The 21645-nt window shown below is 34.7% G+C and overlaps 1 protein-coding gene across 1 annotated transcript in view; it reads left to right on the top strand.

Annotated features, from left to right (window-relative positions):
- ANOS1 (anosmin 1) overlaps positions 1-21645 on the top strand; it is a 210802-nt gene that overhangs the window by 116501 nt on the left and 72656 nt on the right. Inside the window, 1 exon segment of the mRNA XM_053706453.1 lies at positions 15778-15962. Within this exon segment, the coding sequence (XP_053562428.1) occupies positions 15778-15962 (185 nt within the window).

Here is a 21645-nt window from a genome sequence, read left to right as displayed (position 1 = left end):
CAAGCTTGATTTTAATCTTGCAATGCATTTCAATCATTGTAGTGTATAGAGCGAGTAGATGTGTAAATGAGGCTTAAAATTGTAAAATAAACACACAGGGTTAACCCACTGTGAATATAATTTTGTACCGTCTGTCCCACAACAGCCAATTTTTACATTTGCAGACACTATACCGCCCATCTCTTTAACAAAAGTAATCAGAGCACTCCCTGCTTTGCCCTGCTAGTTGCAGTATACTTCATAATGAATTTTCTTTAAATGTTTACAGCATACAGTCAATGTAATGAAAATATTAAACTACAATTGTCTAGATTACAAGTGGTGCGCTATCTTGTGCTTTCGCTCGTGCAAAAACACTGCCAGAAGTAAATTTTAACAAGTGCAGGTTAGCGCGCGTATTACAAATTCAAAGTAAAATGTTTGCATGGGAGCAAAATCCGAGTTAACTTCTTCTTCCCATAGATTTCAATGGGGAGTGCAAATAAATAAAAAAAAAAACACCTATCGCTCAAGCGCTAACTGCTATACCCAACATGAATGCACCTGATAATGATAATATATATATATATATATATATATATATATATATATATATACATACACACACTTACACATTTTTAGACATGTATATGTATGTGTATATATAATATATTATAGTCATTTGCAGTCAAACACCTTGTCATATACCATATACCTTTAAATCCTTAATAACTTTTTTATTAATATTTATATGTATATTTTTTATTAGACAGTGTATATATGAGTGTACATGTATTTGTAATGTATTTATGTTGTGTTTAGTGCAGGTCTTCACTTACACTAACTCGACGAGTGCAAATTTAGTTTGCACTTGTGCAGTCACATTTACTTTCAACCTGTAATATGAGCACTAGTTAGCTCAGGGGCAAACTTTTCTATATCACACACGCTAATGTTATCGCTCCTCTTGTACTCCAGCCAGGGGCGTATTATGGCCTAGGCCAACAAGGCCGGTGCCTAGGGCAGCAGATTTGGGATGGGGAGCAGAATTTTGAGTGCCCAGCCAGCACAAAACATAAATATACCACTCTAGCCCTTTGTAATTTAAAATATTGGATGACATGATATTAATATTGCCATAAAAACTGTGTTTCTATGTAGTTAGTATGTTTTATTGTGTATTGTGCAGAAAAACTGCTCATAGGCATGTCATGTTTCATGTGGCATTACTTCACTTATATGCAGTAATCAGTCCCCTCTGTATATCTACTCAGTCTAAGAGTTCTTCCAGAATTACATTAAATTTCTTGGATATTAAACCAGAAGTAGAAATACCTTTTGTTTCAATGTCCCTCAGTCGCAGACTGCATCTTATATTTATTACTGGTTATTGCTAATTTGACTGTTTCTCACTAAAGTTACTTATGTTATGGGCTATTTAACCTGCAATCATTGTTGCATTTTGCCTACTGTCAAATAAATTTCAGGCAGTAACTGTGATGTTTGCTTTATGGATTTTGATACTTAGACTGTTAAGACTATGAGAAAGGTGTAATTATGTCAGAAACCAGTAGACAGTTGTGAGTAAATCTGCTGAAACAGTAAGGGTCCACATGCTAATTATAGTTTATGCTTGTTGCTGCTCCTGTGAGTGTAATACAGTGTTTTGCCTCTGCCAGTTCATGTTTCAAGGTGTGTGTGTACCAGTATTTATTTACGTGTGTTCCAAAATGTATTTGCCAAATTGTTTTTGTGTGAGTGTCTGTGAGTTTGCCAGTAAAGGCTCAATTTATTAAGCAAAGGCGGACATGGGCATGCATATTCGCTCATTGGAACATTTTTTAACTACTCTTGAGAAAGGTGGTTGATCCACCTTAAGCGGTTGAGTTTTGTTTGCCTTTTTAACTAAGCAATTTTGTCAAACTGGAGTATTATCGATGCAAGAGAAGATTCTGGCTGTCTTTTAAAGTGTGACATTTATGCACCTGCTTGTGAGTATATTCCATTTAAGGCATTCTTATACCTGGCTGTATTTGCACTATGGGGCCGATTTATCTTGGCCCGAATGGGGCCAAATACATCTGTTTCCGTGCAAGCCTTCAGGCCGCTGCTCCTAAACTCGTATGCTACCTCTGAGGGGGCGGGCAGCAATCCACCCGATCGCATATGATCGGGTTGATTAACACCGCTGCTAGCGGCCTGAATCTGCAGGGGGCGGCATTGCACAAGCAGTTCACCAGAACTGCTTGTGCAATGATATCGCTACAGCGGATCATGTCCGCCAGACACAAGTTAAATCGGCCCCTATGTTAGTTGTTTCTTCATTGAGTTTTGATTGACTGAGGAATACATTTGGAAACTCCATTCCAGAGTATGAACTAAACTGCGCTGCCATACCTGATCAACTACACATGTTTAATACTTAGGGTCTGATAGTCTAAAACTCTCCCCTCATCCGTACTGTGATGTCTTTCAAATAATTTTAGAAAGGAACATTTTTATCTTTTGAGCTATATATATGTATCTACCTATTATATATATATATATTCTATATGTGAAGCAGAGACGCTGCTTTGCAAAATAATGCTTACGTACAGTGTGATTTCACTCAATGGTAGCACTGTCGTCATCATAAGGCCACACTTTGCAAGGACTTGTTATATTTCATCATATTACACTGGGAATTGTAACTAGCTCCTTTTTTTACCACTCATGTAATTACTACAGGTGGCCATCAGGGGGTGTACACTTTTGGCATATATGAGACAAGTAAAGCTAAACACATTTTAAAGAGACAGTCTAGTCCAAAACAAACTGTTATTCTATAGCAGCACAACATAAATGTCTTGTAATTATAAATCTTGTGAACAGTTTCCTCTCCCTTGCATGCATTGATGGCAGGCAGCCTTTATGACTGACCAACCTCTTTAGGCTTGATGGATTGTGTCCACACTGTAAACATTAATCACAAAAGTTGTGATTATTCTTTTATTTTTAATTTATTTTTTAAAAAAAAGCGTTTTGCATGTAGTTATATAATGAAAACTGTTATACTCAAATTTGGTATGCACTACTGTGTATTTCAGATTTGTCTTTATTCTTTTAAGTAAATACACTTTGTTCCAACGAAACATGCAACATATGTCCTATCTTGCTTAAAACTGAGTGAGCTCATTGTTTTAAAAGCTACTGTTCAGATGGTAGTCTGTCAGTACCTCAGTATTTTACAAAGCAAAACAAGATATAAAGTAAATGCAAGGATGGTAAAAGCATATATTTTTTACTTGATTTATAAGAGACTTATGATTGTCTGTTACATTGTGATCATTTTAATAATTAAAAGGAACAGTCTAGTCAAAATTAAACTTTCATGATTCAGATAGGGCATGTAATTTTAAACAACTTTTCAATTTTTTTTTCAAATTTTCTTTGTTCACTATGGTATTTTTGTTGAAAGCTAAACCTAGCTAGGCTCATATGCTACATTCTAAGCCCTTAAAGCCCATCTCTTATCTCAGTGCATTTTGACTGTTTTTCACATTTAGATGATGCTAGTTCATGTGTGCCATATAGATAACATTGTGCACACTCATGTGGACTTATTTATGAGTCAGTACTGATTGGCTAAAATGCAAGTCTATCAAAAGAACTGACATAATAGATCACTTTTTAAAGAATCATATTTGTAAATGTGCAAACAAAAATAATTCTGTGAATTCAAAATTGTACATTAATGATCTGGGTAGATGGCTAGATGAAGAAAAGTACTTTTGAAAGGTTGACATATGTTTGTTCCCCCCCCCCATTTTCCCCAACCAAAAGCACAACTTCAAATATGGTGTACATATGTTCCCATCTGTCAGCTGTACTTATGGCTTTTAAAAATGCAGTACTCTTTATGGTCTTGGTGGCACCATAAGCTGTGGTACTCAGTCTCATACTATTAGATCTGGTTAAATTCAGAATTTAGGCTTGTTTGTATGTATTTCAAAATTATATCAGCTCTAGTGTAAACTGAACAGTGTTAAGTTAACCTGTCTCATTTCAAACACTGAGCAATCTTAGTCTGAGAGTATAACATTTTATGCAGATGTAAAAATCTTAGATAAAATGCCTCCTTGCATCTGGAAAGTCCTTGCATAAAGGGGCAGTAAACGGGAATGTAATATATATATATATATATATATATATATATATTTATATATATATATATATATATATAAACTCATATCTGCCAAAAGTGCACCTACCATTTGTGTATTGAGGAGGAAACATGTCTGCAGGGCTTTAAATATAGAATTTCTACAGCATTGTCAAATAATCATAAATACACTGCTGCATATTTCTAAAAGAAATGTGATTTTATGGACCCCTGGCCCCACCATACAACTACTACCACACTTAAGTTACAGTACAAAATTGCATAAAGAAATAAAAAAACATTTACTAAGTAAGTCCTACCGCCTCTGCAAATGAAAATGATCTGCCGTGTGACTCAGGCACACACTGTACAAACTTAAAGGGACATGAAAGCCTTTTTTTTTTTTTTCATGATTCCGATAGAGCATACATTTTAAACAACTTTCCAGTTTATTTCTTTTATCAATTTTGCTGCCTTCTCTTGGTATATTTTATTGAAGAAGCGGCAATGCACTCTTGGGAGCTAGCTGCACTCATTTGAAAGCCAATGAAAATGGGCATAAATGTTCAGCCACCAATCAGCAGATAGCTCCAAGCTCCTGATCCTATCTAGATATGCTTTTCAACAAAGAATACCAAGAGAATGAAGCAAATTATATAATAGAAGTAAATTGGAAAATAGTTTAAAAATGTATCACTATCTGAACCAGGAAATAATTTTTGGGGGTTTCATGTCCCATTAAGTGCCAAGTCTGTCTCACACTGTGCATAGTGGTTTAGTGCACTCTCAGAAATCCTCTCAAATGCTAATGCTTTAGTCCTTGTAATAACATTTCCCATGTTCAATAGCACTCTGGTGGCTGCCAAAATGTAAAAAAAAATAATTAAAATAATAGTTGTTCTTGCCTCATGGGGCACCCTGGCCCATTGGGCCCCTGACAGGAGTCACCCCCTGATGGCGGCCCTGCTGCCATCTAGTGTTCTTGCAAATAGATAACATTATTGCATAACTTCTGCCATATGGGCCGACTCAAAAGCATGCGTCCCTGCTTTTCAACTAAAGATACAAAGAGAATGAAGAAAAAATGATAATAGAAGTAAACTAGTAAGTTGTTTAAAATTGCATACTCTGTCTGAATCATGAAAGACAAATGTTGCGTTTCATATACTTTTAAACTCAAGTTTAAAATAGAAGAAAACTAGCATCTTTATGTTTTATTATATAAAGAATTAAAAGAAACATTTCTCTTTAATCCCACTAATGACACCTCCACGTCTGGCAGCGTATATTAGTTTAACAGCAACATGCTGACACATAACTAATGCATTCATATGAACTTCGGTAAGTGTTTCAAGAGAAAACCTATTTAAATGTATTTCATAGGTCAAGAAGACATGCTTTAGTTGATAGTAGAGTTTTAGACTAGTATTATAGCAAGTAAATCATTTGTATAAATAATAGTTTAATTATATTTAGAGAAGAACAATTTACATCAGAATTAAAGGGACATAAAACCCAAAAATTTTCTTTCATGATTCAGATAGAGAATACAATTTTAAACAACTTTCTAATTTACTCCTATTATCTAATTTGTTTCATTCTCTTTGTATCATTTGTTGAAAGAGCAGCAATGCACTATTGGTTTCTAACTGAGCACATGGGTGAGCCAATCACAATCAATATATATAGATATATATATATATATATATATATATATATATATATGCAGCCACCAATCAACAGCTAGAACCTAGGTTCTCTGCTGCTCCTGAGCTTCCCTAGATAAACCTTTCAGCAAAGGATAACAAGAGAAGGAAGCAAATTAAATAATAGAAGTAAATTGGAAAGTTGTTTAAAATTGTATCCTCTATCTGAATCATGAAATAATTTTTTTGGATTTCATGTCCCTTTAAGAAGGAAATAATAGTTTGTGTAAATTCCAATATTTATTTTTTATTATTTAGGTTTCATCATATGTATTAGTTACTTTGATCAATGATTTTGCACTGTAAATAATAATGTAGAATTAGATACTCAAAATAAACACCAGCATAACATTGTCAGTATTAACAATTTTTACAATAACGTTGGAAATTAAATTCTCTCCTGTTTTCATCCCATAATAATAAAAAATGTACATCATTGTTGTACAGTTTAGATTGCTTTAATTTTTTTTTTTTCAGTGCAGGAAAATTAAATTAGATTTGTGCTCCGTACACTTATTCATACACACTGGTAGCATAACTGGCACAAAAGTGGTTTGCATATTGAAGAAGATGTGGATAAGTGTAACTTTTTGTGCAATGGTCTTGGATCTTGGATCACTTTTTTTTTTCCTTTACATTAGGGGATCTAGATGGGCATTTGTGATTGGTGATATTCTGAGATGTAGAGGTAGGGTGTATTGTTAGTGAGAATCTGAGATGTACAGTATGTAAGTTCACATTTTTTAGGTGTAGGATGTGTGGTTGGTGAGGCTCTGAGATGTATGCAATTTTATATCTTTAGGTTTATGATGTGTGGTTGGTAAGATTCTGAGATGTACAGTATGTAAGTTCATACCTTTAGGTGTAGGATGTCTACATTTGTGGTTTGTGAGGTTCTGAGATGTATGTAATGTCACATATTTAGGTGTATGATGTGTGGTTGGTAAGATTCTGAGATGTACAGTATGTAAGTTCATACCTTTAGGTGTAGGATGTCTACATTTGTGGTTTGTGAGGTTCTGAGATGTATGTAATGTCACATATTTAGGTGTAGGATGTGTGGTTGGTGAAGCTCTGAGATGTATGCAATTTCATATATTTAGGTGTATGATGTGTGGTTGGTAAGATTATGAGATTACAGTATGTAAGTTCATACCTTTAGGTGTAGGATGTCTACATTTGTGGTTGGTGAGGTTCTGAGATGTATGTAATGTCACATCTTTAGGTGTATGATGTGTGGTTGGTAAGATTCTGAGATGTACAGTATGTAAGTTCATATCTGTAGGTGTATGATGTGGAGTTGATGAGATTCTGAGATGTACAATATGTAAGTGCACATCTTTAGGCGTAGGATGTCAGCATTGGTTGGTGAGATTCTGATCTGTATGCTTATTCACATATTGAGTTAATTTTTCACCTCTGGTATTTGTATTTCTCCATCTGTGATGAAACATACTCGATAAAAAGCAACATAAATCCTATAATGTTCCATAATTACTACAATATATCTTAAAGGGACAGTCTAGGCCAAAATAAACTTTCATGATTCAGATAGAGCATGTCATTTTAAACACTTTTCCAATTTACTTTTATCACCAATTTTGCTTTGTTCTTTTGGTATTCTTAGTTGAAAGCTTAATCTAGGAGGTTCATATGCTAATTTCTTAGACCTTGAAGGCCACCTCTTTTCAGAATGCATTTGAACAGTTTTTCACCACTAGAGGGTGTTAGTTCATGTATTTCATATAGATAACACTGTGCTCGTGCACGTGAAGTTATCTGGGAGCAGGCAATGATTGTCTAAACTGCAAGTCTGTCAAAAGAACTGAAATAAAGGGGCAGTTTGCAGAGGCTTAGATACAAGATAACCACCAAGGTTAAAAGTATATTATTATAACTGTGTTGGTTATGCAAAACTGGGGAATGGGTAATAAAGGGATTATCTATCTTTTAAAACAATAAAAATTCTGGTGTAGACTGTCCCTTTAAATATCTCTAAGCTCCTGAAAGATATGGTACTATTCTTCTTACTTAATTTCTTTAAATTATTTTCCAAATGTCACTTATGTCATCCATATTATCAATACTCTGGGATTATTTTGACAAACAGCTTTTGGCATTGTTGGCCACCCTTTTCTTCTTTTTAAGCTTCACTTACTTTAAATGCAAGGCATGTTTTTAAAACTTATATTAAAGGCTGGGAACATGCAATATTCCTCTAGTACCAAACTAGTATGAAATTGCAGTAAATGAAAGTTTTGCTTTTCTTTAAAGGGACATAATACTCATATGCTAAATCACTTGAAACTGATGCAGTATAGCTGTAAAAAGCTGACAGGAAAATACTACCTGAGCATTTCTATGTAAAAAAAGATGATATTTTACCTCACAATTTCCTCAGCTCAGCTGTGTAAAAAAATATACTTCAGCTGTTGCTCAGCTGCAGGTGAAAATAAAAATGAAGAAATGAACAGCAGCCAATCAGCATCAGTAGTGCTGAGGTCATGAACTCTTTTACTGTGATCTCATGCGATTTCACTTAACTCTCATGAGATTTCATAGTAAACTTCCTTAAACTGAATTGGGAAATAAGATGAGTGTGCACGTAAGCTCACTCCCTTAGCTGCTTATATATGATAATTGTTTTTAGTTTTAATAACTACTCTTTGTAGATAACACAATATTTTAGCTTTGAACATCACCCTTAAAGGGACATTAAACACTCATAGATGGTAACATAAAATGATAAATCGTATATATTAAAAAACTCTGTAATATGCTTTCATTATTTATTTTGTCGCCTTTTCCTGTAATTCCATTCTGAAATTATGAGCTTTTCAGTTCTTTTCAGAAATGGAAGTGCAGAACACTGTTATATTACACACAGCCATTGGCTGCACACTCTAGTGACCTATTTATAACTGTCCCTAATTGGCCACAGCAGAGAAGGTAACCTAAGTTACAACATGGCAGCTCACTTTTTTATAGATACTAAAACTTTACACTTATTTTTTCAATATTTTAATAGCTAATGAAACTGTAAAAAATACTTTTTCATGTTATTCTCAGATTGGTCTTTTCTTTGAATGCATAATTCTATCTAGCATTTATTTATTGTTTAATTTCCCTTTAAATACAATCTCAAATTTAGATATATGTTAAAACGGCTGCTTATATTTATAAAGATTATCCAGATCTTTGTTATATATATATATATATATATATATATATATACACTGTGTGCAGAATTATTAGGCAAATGAGTATTTTGACCACATCATCCTCTTTATGCATGTTGTCTTACTCCAAGCTGTATAGGCTCGAAAGCCTACTACCAATTAAGCATATTAGGTGATGTGCATCTCTGTAATGAGAAGGGGTGTGGTCTAATGACATCAACACCCTATATCAGGTGTGCATAATTATTAGGCAACTTCCTTTCCTTTGGCAAAATGGGTCAAAAGAAGGACTTGACAGGCTCAGAAAAGTCAAAAATAGTGAGATATCTTGCAGAGGGATGCAGCACTCTTAAAATTGCAAAGCTTCTGAAGCGTGATCATCGAACAATCAAGCGTTTCATTCAAAATAGTCAACAGGGTCGCAAGAAGCGTGTGGAAAAACCAAGGCGCAAAATAACTGCCCATGAACTGATAAAAGTCAAGCGTGCAGCTGCCAAGATGCCACTTGCCACCAGTTTGGCCATATTTCAGAGCTGCAACATCACTGGAGTGCCCAAAAGCACAAGGTGTGCAATACTCAGAGACATGGCCAAGGTAAGAAAGGATGAAAGACGACCACCACTGAACAAGACACACAAGCTGAAATATCAAGACTGGGCCAAGAAATATCTCAAGACTGATTTTTCTAAGGTTTTATGGACTGATGAAATGAGAGTGAGTCTTGATGGGCCAGATGGATGGGCCGGTGGCTGGATTGGTAAAGGGCAGAGAGCTCCAGTCCGACTCCCGCCAGCAAGGTGGAGGTGGAGTACTGGTTTGGGCTGGTATCATCAAAGATGAGCTTGTGGGGCCTTTTCGGGTTGAGGATGGAGTCAAGCTCAACTCCCAGTCCTACTGCCAGTTTCTGGAAGACACCTTCTTCAAGCAGTGGTACAGAAAGAAGCCTGCATCCTTCAAGAAAAACATGATTTTCATGCAGGACAATGCTCCATCACACGCGTCCAAGTACTCCACAGCGTGGCTGGCAAGAAAGGGTATAAAAGAAGAAAATCTAATGACATGGGCTCCTTGTTCACCTGATCTGAACCCCATTGAGAACCTGTGGTCCATCATCAAATGTGAGATTTACAAGGAGGGAAAACAGTACACCTCTCTGAACAGTGTCTGGGAGGCTGTGGTTGCTGCTGCACGCAATGTTGATGGTGAACAGATCAAAACACTGACAGAATCCATGGATGGCAGGCTTTTGAGTGTCCTTGCAAAGAAAGATGGCTATATTGGTCACTGATTTGTTTTTGTTTTGTTTTTGAATGTCAGAAATGTATATTTGTGAATGTTGAGATGTTATATTGGTTTCACTGGTAAAAATAAATAATTGAAATGGGCATATATTTGTTTTTTGTTAAGTTGCCTAATAATTATGCACAGTAATAGTCACCTGCACACACAGATATCCCCCTAAAATAGCTATAACTAAAAACAAACTAAAAACTACTTCCAAAACTATTCAGCTTTGATATTAATGAGTTTTTTGGGTTCATTGAGAACATGGTTGTTGTTCAATAATAAAATTAATCCTCAAAAATACAACTTGCCTAATAATTCTGCACTCCCTGTATATATTCAACAATTTAACTACTAAGTCTATTTGGATTAATATAACAATTAAAGCAACCCCTGTAAAGACAATGACCTCTATGTATGAAGCCGTCTACTTTCCTGCATTCGCCGCCCCAATACGCTCGCCTAAGCTCGCATACCATCGCTGCGGCGGACCTGAATACGTTCGTCAAAGTTATCAAGAAAGCTGTCAATAAGCCGCGCACCAAGTATGGAGCGATGAGCAGCGGACTGTTGTTAACTGACAGTCATCGATCTTGCTGCTCATCGGCTTCTTCGCAGCTTTCTTGCTACCCTATCACTAAGCACCCACACTAAATTACACTGTTTTACCCCCTAAACCACCGCTCCCGGAGCCCCCCGCACCTAAATAAAGTTATTACCCCCTAAACCGCCGCTCCTGGACCCCGCCGCAACTATAATAAATGTATTAACCCCTAAACCGCCGCTCCCGGACCCTGCCGCCACCTATATTAAACTTATTAACCCCTATCCTGCCCCCCTATACCGCCACCACCTATATTAAACTTATTAACCCCTAAACCTAAGTCTAACACTAATACCCCCCTAATTTTAATATTATTTTAATAAATCTAAATAAAACTTACTATTATTAACTAAATTATTCCTATTTAAAAATAAATACTTACCTGTAAAATGAACCCTAAGATAGCTACAATATAACTAATAATTATATTGTAGCTATTTTAGGATTTATTTTTATTTTACAGGCAACATTGTATTTATTTTAACTAGGTAGAATAGTTATTAAATAGTTATTAACTATTTAATAGCTACCTAGCTAAAATGCTTACAAAATTACCTGTAAAATAAATCCTAACCTAAGTTACAATTAAACCTAACACTACACTATCATTAAATTAATTAAATAAATTAACTACAATTACCTAAAATGAAATACAATTAAATAAACTAAACTATAGTCCAAAAACAAACAAACAAACACTAAATTACAGAAAAAAAGAATTACAAGAAGTTTAAACTAATTACACCTAATCTAAGCCCCCTAATAAAATAATAAAGCCCCCAAAATAAAAAAATGCCCTACCCTATTCTAAATTACAAAGTAATCAGCTCTTTTACCAGCCCTTAAAAGGGCTTTTTGCGGGGCATTGCCCCAAAGTAATCAGCTCTTTTACCTGTAAAAAAAAATACAACCCCCCCAACATTAAAACCCACCACCCACATACCCCTACTCTAACCCACCCAAACCCCCCTTAAAAAAACCTAACACTAACCCCCTGAAGATCTCCCTACCTTGAGTTGTCTTGACTCAGCCGAGCCGAATTCTTCATCCAAGTGGGGCAAGAAGAGGTCCTCCATCCGGTAGAAGTCTTCATCCAAGCGGGGCAGAAGAGGTCCTCCATCCGGTAGAAGTCTTCATCCAAGCGAGGTCTTGTATCTTCATCCAACCGCGGCTCCATCCTGCAGACCTCCGACGCAGAACATCCTTCTGGCCCGACGGACTAACGACGAATAAAGGTTCCTTTAAGGGCGTCATCCAAGATCAGCTCCGATCAGAATGCGAGGTCAATACGATTGGGTCATATCCCTTTAAGAGTGTGACTATATAAGAAAGAGGAATATATAATAAACTACTGATTGCAGTCAATGAATTAACATAAAGTGATAGTAATCTTAACACAATACAAGCATATACATATACTAATTTCTTTTTAGCTTGATATAATATACAGTACATGCTATATTATAGATTTACACATATTGTTCTAATTATATAGCTGTTAACATCAATATTCAGATAATTGTATAAAGACCACACTAATCAACAGTAGCATCTTTACCATAATAACAGATATGTTTCTGTATATACTGATAGAATTAAAAAGATGTTAAAAATTTACTGGTTTTCTAGGAAAAATATAATTCATACTTGAATAATCCAAAAACAGTATTAAAATAATGAAACCCATATGCTTTTTATTTTTACTTTCTTTTTCACTTTATTTTTATTTTGGTGGAAAGTTTGTTTTGTGCACTCCAGTAAATTTTATATGGAATATTAAATGTATGATGGTGCTTTTACTCCATTAAAGGGACATTATACACTAATTTTTTTTTTGATGATTAATTTATATAGCTCATAAAGTTTTTTTTTTTTTTAAAAAAATGTATAGTTTTGCTTATTTTTAAATAACATGGCTCTGATTTTCAGACTCCTAACCAAGCCCCAAAGTTTTATGAGAATACCGTCAGCTACCTTCTCCAGCTTGCTCCTGTTTGTGTAAAGGGTCTTTTCATATGCAAAAGAAGGGGGGGGAGGGTCTTAATTCCCACTTGCAGTGGGCTTTCCAACTGCCTTTTCAACAGAGCTAGACTTAGAGCTTCTAAGTAAGTTTTTAAACAGTTTTATACTGGATTTTTATATCAGTATCTGTGCATCTTATTCTTTATAGTAGTGTCTATTACATGCAGTTATATGAAAATGAGTGTATACTGTCCCTTTAATACATTTTGGATCAGTTTTAGTTATGGCAGGTTATTTTCTGAGATGGAGACTAAGGGGCCGATTTAACAAAGTGCGGACGGACATGATCCACTGTAGCGGATCATGTCCGCCGCACATCGATTAATGCCGACAGCTTACGCTGTTGGCATTTATCATTGCACAAGCAATGCTTGTGCAATACCGTCCCCTGCAGATCTGTGGCCAATCGGCCGCTAGCAGGGGGTGTCAATCAACCTGATTGTATGTGCAGAAACAGCTGCATCAAGCTCAATATGGAGCTTGATGAATCGGCCCCTAAGGGCCCGATTATCTGAAGGTCTCTGATCTTACGAGATTCTCTAAGAAATCTCACCAGTACTTTGAAGGCCCCGGTGGATTTCTTTAAAGGCAATTTTTACATTGTGTTTTGCAAAGGAATGTTCACAACATTTAACTATGCAAAGGTGATGCATGCATTACAATACAGCCCACAAAAACATTTGTAAATTAAAAATCTATGGTGAACTCCTTTAGCATTTTTTTTAATTTAATATATTATGATGTGGCATTCTTATAGTTTATTTTTATATATCTTATAAATATTTTGGTATTATTTTTTCTGTAGTTTACTTTGAAAGGAGTTGCCTAAACAGTTGTCCTGTTTCCCACTTTCGTCTGAACAGTCAAACTTCATCAAATAATATGATGTCAAACATATAAACCAAGTTTGATTTGAATACTTTTACCTGATACTAAATATTTCACTTGCTAATTTGCCCAAGTATGATAAAAGGAGTACACAATTTGCATAATAAAAAGCACATTGACAACATATTGCATACACATCTGCTTTTGAAGTTCACGGTTCTGATTCTACATAAGTAAACTGTAATGTTCTCATCCTTTGTGCTTTTAGAATCCATCTGCTGACAATTACATACAACAGAGTGAGGTTGAGTTACTTCCAATCAAGTGAGTCCAATGGCCCATAATGCAAAGCAGATGTAACATTTCTCAACATGCAAATTGCTAAATTATTGCACATCACAATTAAGGATGGATTTTGAAACACAGAAATTCAAACTGACAGAGTTCATGATACTTATTATGTGGAGTTAAGACTGATGAATGTTGGATGATGGGCAAAATGTATTGGAGACTCAAAACCAGATAATTCACTTGACAGACATATAGTCTTCCATGCTGTGTTTTCCGAGTGCATGCTATAGAATATCTGGCAGTTGTAAGAAATTATGAAATGTTAGGTAGTTTTTTACTGCAATACTTCATTTCACTGAAAAAAGACAGGGCTGTCAAACTGGCAGCACTCTGGCTACATATAGTCCACTAGGAGTTTTTTGGATTTAGGATTTTAGTTTGAATTACTTTTTTTTTTATTACTGCTATTCTTTTATTTCCTATTCCCATGTTTTCTCGTTAGAAGACAAAGAGTGATTTGGGGGTAAGCCAAAGCTGTACATTAAGTTATAAAGAGGGATTTGGAGAGAGTAGGGGCATGGAACAAGTGAGAGGATGAGATCGTTTTGGTGACTGGCTAGACGACACAGAGAATATGGCAAGGAACATGCAGAGACAGAACATAAGAGCTGTGTTTGGATTCTTTAAAGGACGGTATTCAAAATTCTTTAAGATTGTTACCCATTGATATAACATTTTATCTCCCCATATGTACATTTTTATTGTATCCGGTACACACAAATGTGAGTTTATGGCTCACAGTATAAAAAAATGTTTGAGAGCACATGGCTAAAGGAATAATAAGAGAAAGGGAAAAACATCACAAAAGGTACGTGCAGCACATGGATGCAACGTTCTTATCACATAAGGAAAAGCACATTTTTTATAATGTTAGCTAATGATTCACAGAGTCATTTTTGTTGTTCATTGAGTTGATGCCCCATGTACAACAAATATGGTTATGTTCATTTTTAAAATAACTTTCCAAAAACTTGTGCATTTGTCTCTTTTGTGTCATACATTGAAAATATAAAACTAAGCTAGGCATAAACCTGGTGAAATTGTAGTCTAGAGCAATGCTCAAGGTCATACCTTTGAAAAAAAGTAAGTGAAAACTATAGGTGAATATAAATTGCCTTCCTAGCTATATCTGCCAGTAAAGGGCAGGTTGAAAAGCATATTTTATAAATATATAATTGAATATAAATATTTTGTTTATTATTATACCCTACATGTGTCTTTTGAGAAATATTGAAACATTTATTTGTTTTATTGCATCATTTTAATTGTACACTTTCAAGTTGTCTATGGTGAGTTGCTATTTGTAGTGCATTCTATAGAATTCTAGATGTTAATGTATTATTTATCATTCTTTCTTCAGAGACCTCTTAAACATCTTAAAGTTAAGTTTACATTCTGCAATAATGATGTATAATTTGTGCAATAAAAATCATATGGTTAATCCATTGTAACAGTAGAAGACAGAAAGGAAATTTCTTTCATGATCTCTCTTTAAATGTTTTCCATTTATTCCTAATGAGTCATAATTGCAAGTGGAACTATGAACAAATTGATTTCAGGCCATTCAGGGGCTTAGCCAGGCCACTTGTTTTCTGCTTTAACATCTGCCCCACATGTTTAAATATGTTGTAATTTATGTATTGTTGCAATGAATTTACTTTACTGTATGTTTCATGATTTTAGGTGTTCCTTTGAAGCCAAGAAAGGAACTTAGCTTTAGTGAGCTGCTGCCTGGACATCTTGAGATCAAATGGTCTTCAAAATTCAACATTTCTGTTGAACCAGTGATCTATGTAGTTCAGAGGAGATGGAACTTTGGGATACATCCAAGTGAAGATGATGCAACTAACTGGCAAACTGTAGCACAGGTTGGTTGATGAGATAAATTGTAATGTTAATTTATATTAGTGTCATATGTCACTGTACAATATGGTAGTGACCAGATAACTAATTCAAAAGTGTATATGTAATCAGTAAAGCCAGCCTAAAGAAAGAGAAATCTGCAATAAAAAAATAGTCAAAATTAGACTTTGTTATTTAATTATTTCAGAGTAAAGTACCTAAGTGTAACAAAAAATATATATTTTATATATATATATATATATATATATATATATATATATATACTGTATATATATATCAGCTAAAGATTTGCACAATTAATATTTCTCATATACTTTTGAGTAATTTAATGATTAGCATTTTGTAACAATAAAATACTTAATTAAAATAATAAATAAACATTGTGGCAATTGCATTTTAGTTGTGTAAATGTTTAATATATTTACAATAGATTGAGTCTCAATTTAATAAACTGATTAACAATTGTGTAAACTGAGTTTATCCGACAAATTAAAATATAGGAAAATGCTGTTCTAGTATGAATATAGGGTGTGTTAAATAATACAAACTAGGCTTTAAAGAGTCAATAGAATTTCAGGGGCCAATTATCATTGTGCGGACGGACATGATCTACTGTAGAGGATCATGTCTGCCGCACATTGATAAATGCTGACAGTATACGCTTTCGGCATTTATCATTGCACAAGCATTTCTCGTGAAATGCTTGTGCAATACTGCCCCCTGCAGATTTGCGATCATATCCGATCGGGCTGATTGCTGTCCTCCGCCCAGAGGTGGCAGACGAGTAAAGGAGCAGTGGTCTTAAGACCGTTGATTCGTAACTCCTGTGTCCTGGCGAGCTTGAAGGATCGCGCGGAAACAGCAGCATATGGCTGCATTTAGGGGATGATAAATCTGCCCCAAAGGGTCAATGTAAACCAGTTTCTGGATTGATTTATTTGGTACATAAACACTTGAAGAGCATGTGATACCCAAGTTTTTCTAATCAATTGGAATGGTCTTTTCTAATGGACGGGAATAGACCCTTGTGTTTTCAAGAGAGAAGTTATATACATGGGGTATCTTTGTTTTACTTCCAGGGATCCATACAGTTGGAAGTACTTTATTTAAGGGGACACTCAAGTCAAAATAAACTTTTATTATTCAGATAGAGCATGCAGTTTTAAGACACTTTCTAATTTACTTCCATTATCAAATGTTGCACAGTCTTTTTATATACACACTTTCTGGGGGAAAAGATACTACTGAGCATGTGCACAAGCTCACAGGGTATACGTATACTTGTCTGTGATTAGCTGTTGTCTGTCACATGATACAGGGTGCCGGAAAATCAGAGGAAAAATACATTTTTTCAGAAAAAAAATCTACTGCTTATTTGAAATTCAGAGTAGGTGTTAAATAATTGTCTTTTTATTATGCACTTGTTAATTATGCAATTCTACTGCATTGAGTGGTTCTTTAATCCTTAAATTAATGTTAAAAAATAGTATATATATATATACTGTATATATATATATATATATATATATATATACTGCTCTATTTGCTTGCTTATACATATATGGTTAACCCCACAAATATATTAAAAGAGATGTGGGGTGGAAAACAACAATATAAACATTTTTTTTTGTTTGTTTTTTTTGGATAGATATGGATAGAATATAACCTAGAGGAACATTAAATACAAGGTTCGATTACAGTACTGATGTGGATATATTTTTAAAAAAGCAAAACAAATACATAGACATATAAAGTCACTTTAGAAGAGAAAATAACCACCCGTCTCTGCATGATATTAGGCCAAAACAATTAGGCAAAAAAAGGAAGAAATGCCCTCAAATAAAATATGAGAGGGAAGTATCAAATAATTACAGAGAATGAAACAAGGGCCAAGGTCGAAATACAGCTCCAGCTAAAAACTAAGCTCCAGCAAAAAAAAAGAAAAAACAAATACTTGTTAAAGGGATATGAAACCCCAAATCCGGGGTAGCATACGATTTTAAAAAAGTTTCCAATTTACTTCTATTATCAACCTTGCTTTGCTACCATTATATTCTTTGTTGAAGAGATACCTAGGTAGGCATCTGGATCACTACATGGTAGGAAATAGTGCTGCCCTCTAGTGCTCTTGGGAAATTTATAACATTCTTGCAATACTGCTGCCATAGAGTGCTCCGGAAATGCTGAGTTTCATATCCCTTTAAACTGCTACTCTCATACACATGATATAAACATTTTTGAGTACAATGTCTCTTTATGTACAATGAGGTTACTAAAAAGGTGGAGTTTGTTATGATTGCCAGTGAGGATGGATATGTTTAATTATATTGTTAACATTTACTGCTGTTTTGAGAAAGAGGCAACAATGAGTTTCCTTCTTTTCTTAAATGTTAGCTATAGCACTTTGTACTGATTCACACGATCAGGAATTTAATCTCTGGATTGGCAACAATGATAAACTCTTTAAAAATAGCACAGTTCTTAAAGTGAATGTAAATTTTAATGCTAAAGTGCCCGGTTTTTAAAAATTTGATTAAAAACAGGGTCACTTTAATTCATCAAAATTTACATTTCACTCTTGTTGTGAAAAAAAAACGTACCTTTTACGAGAGCTGCTGCAGCTTCCTCCACCCGTCGCAAAGCCTCTTCCTGGGTCTAAAATGAGGAATCCGGCTTCCTCCAATCACGGCATTGAATCAGACACTGATTTGCCCGGGGGGAAGCCGTGATTGAAGGATGACCCATCCATCATTTCTGACATCAGAAATGGCTTGCGACGACCAGAGGAAGCTGGAGCAGCTGTCAAGATTAAAAGGTAAGTTGTTTTTTTTTCACAACACGAGTGAAATGTAAATTTTGATGAATTAAAGTGCCCCTGTTTTTAATTTTTAAAAACCGTTCACTTTAGCATCAAAATTTACATTCACTTTAATTCAAACATTGATAGTTACATTTTATAGCCCATCAATGTATTATTACAGTTTTGATATATATTCTAAAAATGGAAATGTTGGAGTTTGCATTTAAAACATTCAATTAGTTTGTTTGATCTCAATGCTCAGCTTTATTTTACATTGTGGAACATTAAATTAACAATTTTGATATTAGGTGTCTAATGTTCTGCATCTCTCCCGATAATCACACAAATATAATGACCTGTGTATATGCGGTGAATATGTTAATGGAATGGTTAGAAAGTGTGAAACAAATTGGGTATTCACTCATGATGATTCAGGGCATGCAATTTTAAACAACTCCCCAATTCACTTCTAATATATCTTTTGCTTTGTTTTCTTAATATATTTTGTTGAAAAGGATACTTAGGTAGACTCAGGTGCAGCAATGCATTTTAGTGAAATAGCTGCTGATTAATAGCTGCACATATACCTCTTGCTATTCGCTTACCTGATTGTGTTCATCTAGCTCCCAGTAATGCGTTGATTATCCTTTAACAAAAGATACTGAGAGAATGAAGCAAATAAAATATCAGAAATAAATTAGAAACTTACAATGTATGTTCTATATAAATCATAAAATACTTTTTTTGGTTTCATGTCCCTTTTGAAATTAAATGTGCACGTTTTTTACCACATATAAAAGCTACACACTACATACAAAGTAGGTGGTTATGATTTTACCTATTGCAGAACTGGGTATGGATCTGGTTTGACAGTATCATAATTCCAGATTACCTTTGTTTTGCTTATGTTTGTAGAATATTTCATCCCAATGCACTATGAATAGAGGAAAGATATGCTGTCTTTTGAGGGTATTAAGCTGCATTATTTTCATTTGCATATATGTATTTAAATATGATATTGTAGAAGAGGAATTGATTCTACTGGTTTAGAGTTCCTGTTAAAATATGGCACCAAGTCATATCAACATCAAGGTCTATATAAAGAATGAAATTGTAATGTTTTAGGTTCTATTATTTTTGTTTTTATGAAAGTTATCAATTGATACTTTTTTATATATATAAAGATTCCTGTACAGTTTATAGACTTGCTTCTTTATTGAGCTTTTCAATTTGATTTGCTACAGTGGTGTTGAGGATTCATAGGACTTGCTTAAAGGGACACTCTAGTCAAAATTAAACTTTTTAACAAAATGTGAACAGTCTTTTTATATTTACACTTTTTGAGTCACCAGCCCCTACTGAGCATGTGCAAGAATTCACAAAATATACATATATGAATTTGTGATTGGCTGATGGCTGTCACATGATACAGGAGGAGTGGAAAAAGAGATAACTGACATCTGTCAGAAAAAAAATCTACAGTTCATTTGAAGTTCAGACTAAGGGGCCGATTTATGATGGCCCGAATGGGCCATCTCGCCCTGTTTCCACGCGAGCCTTCAGGCTCGCCGGAAACCGCAGTTATGAAGCAGCGGTCTTAAGACCGCTGCTCCTTAACTGTATCCGCCGCCTCTGAGTGGCGTACAGCAATCAACCGATCCTATATAATCAGGTTGATTAACACCCCCTGCTAGTGGCCGATTGTCCGTGAATCTGCAGGGGGTGGCATTGCACAAGCAGTTTACCAGAACTGCTTGTGCAATGCTCGCATTCAGCGATGTTTGGCGGACATGATACGCTGCAGCGTATCATGTCCACCAGGCAATAATAAATCGTCCCCTAAGTGCTATTTCATTGTCTTTATCATGCAGTTGATGATTATACAAATCTACTTTATTTACTGGTCCTAAGTTTAACCTATTTGTATTACCCCTTTTGTTTTTATGAGACATGTAATGGTTCTTCTTTAGACTCGTAATTTTGATGCAGAATCCTGGGATATTTTGTTTTTAACCTTTTTACATTTAGACAGCATTTTGTTTCTTTGAACTGTCCCTTCATTTTAATGAGCAGGAATATTGCTCAGAATTATTTTCTGGAATATGGATATATTTTACCAATAAGAAACAAATAAATAATAATTATTATATTAATCTATAGTATTTACATTTCTACTCATTCACACTTTGACTCTTTTGGTTGTCATCTTCATTTTAATCACTTTTCTTTCCTGTTCACCATCTTATTTAACATTTCCTTGTTTGTGTCCCCTCTAGTTAGCATATATTAAAAAAGTGTGGACTTATTATTACACAATTCATTTATATTAACAGTTAAAGTGACATGAAACCCATTTTTTTCCTTACATGATTTAGAGAGAACATACAATTTTAAACAACTTTCCAATTTACTTTTATCATCTAATTTATTTAATTCTCTTGTATCCTTTGTTGAAAAGAATACATAGATAGGTTCAGGAGCTGCTGATTGGTGGCTGCACATACATGCCTAATGTTATTGGTTTATGCATGTGCATTGCTGTTTCTTCAACAAGGGATTCCAAGAAAATGAAGCAAATTAGATAACAGAAGTAAATTGGAAATTTTTTTTAAAATGGTATTCTCTATTTGATTCATGAAAGAAACATTTTGGGTTTCATGTCCCTTTAAGGTTGAAATTCCTGTTTTCCTTTATGCCCAGAACTTTTGAATGTACCATAAGTGATTTCTTAGAATTGTGTTTTGTACTGGTCCTAAGATAAATTAATCATCACATGCCAGCAACCCAAATAGTTGATCCATAATATTTTAAGGCTTTAAAGAGTTTTCTTTTTAATAGTAATCGCCACATCTGGTCCATGGGTTCACCAAAGAATTCTCTTTCCATTT

The sequence above is a fragment of the Bombina bombina genome, chromosome 3 (assembly GCF_027579735.1).
Source record: "Bombina bombina isolate aBomBom1 chromosome 3, aBomBom1.pri, whole genome shotgun sequence".
Lineage (NCBI taxonomy): Eukaryota > Metazoa > Chordata > Amphibia > Anura > Bombinatoridae > Bombina > Bombina bombina.
The sequence above is the reverse complement of the archived record's forward strand: the minus strand, read 5'-3'. Positions and strand labels throughout refer to the sequence as shown.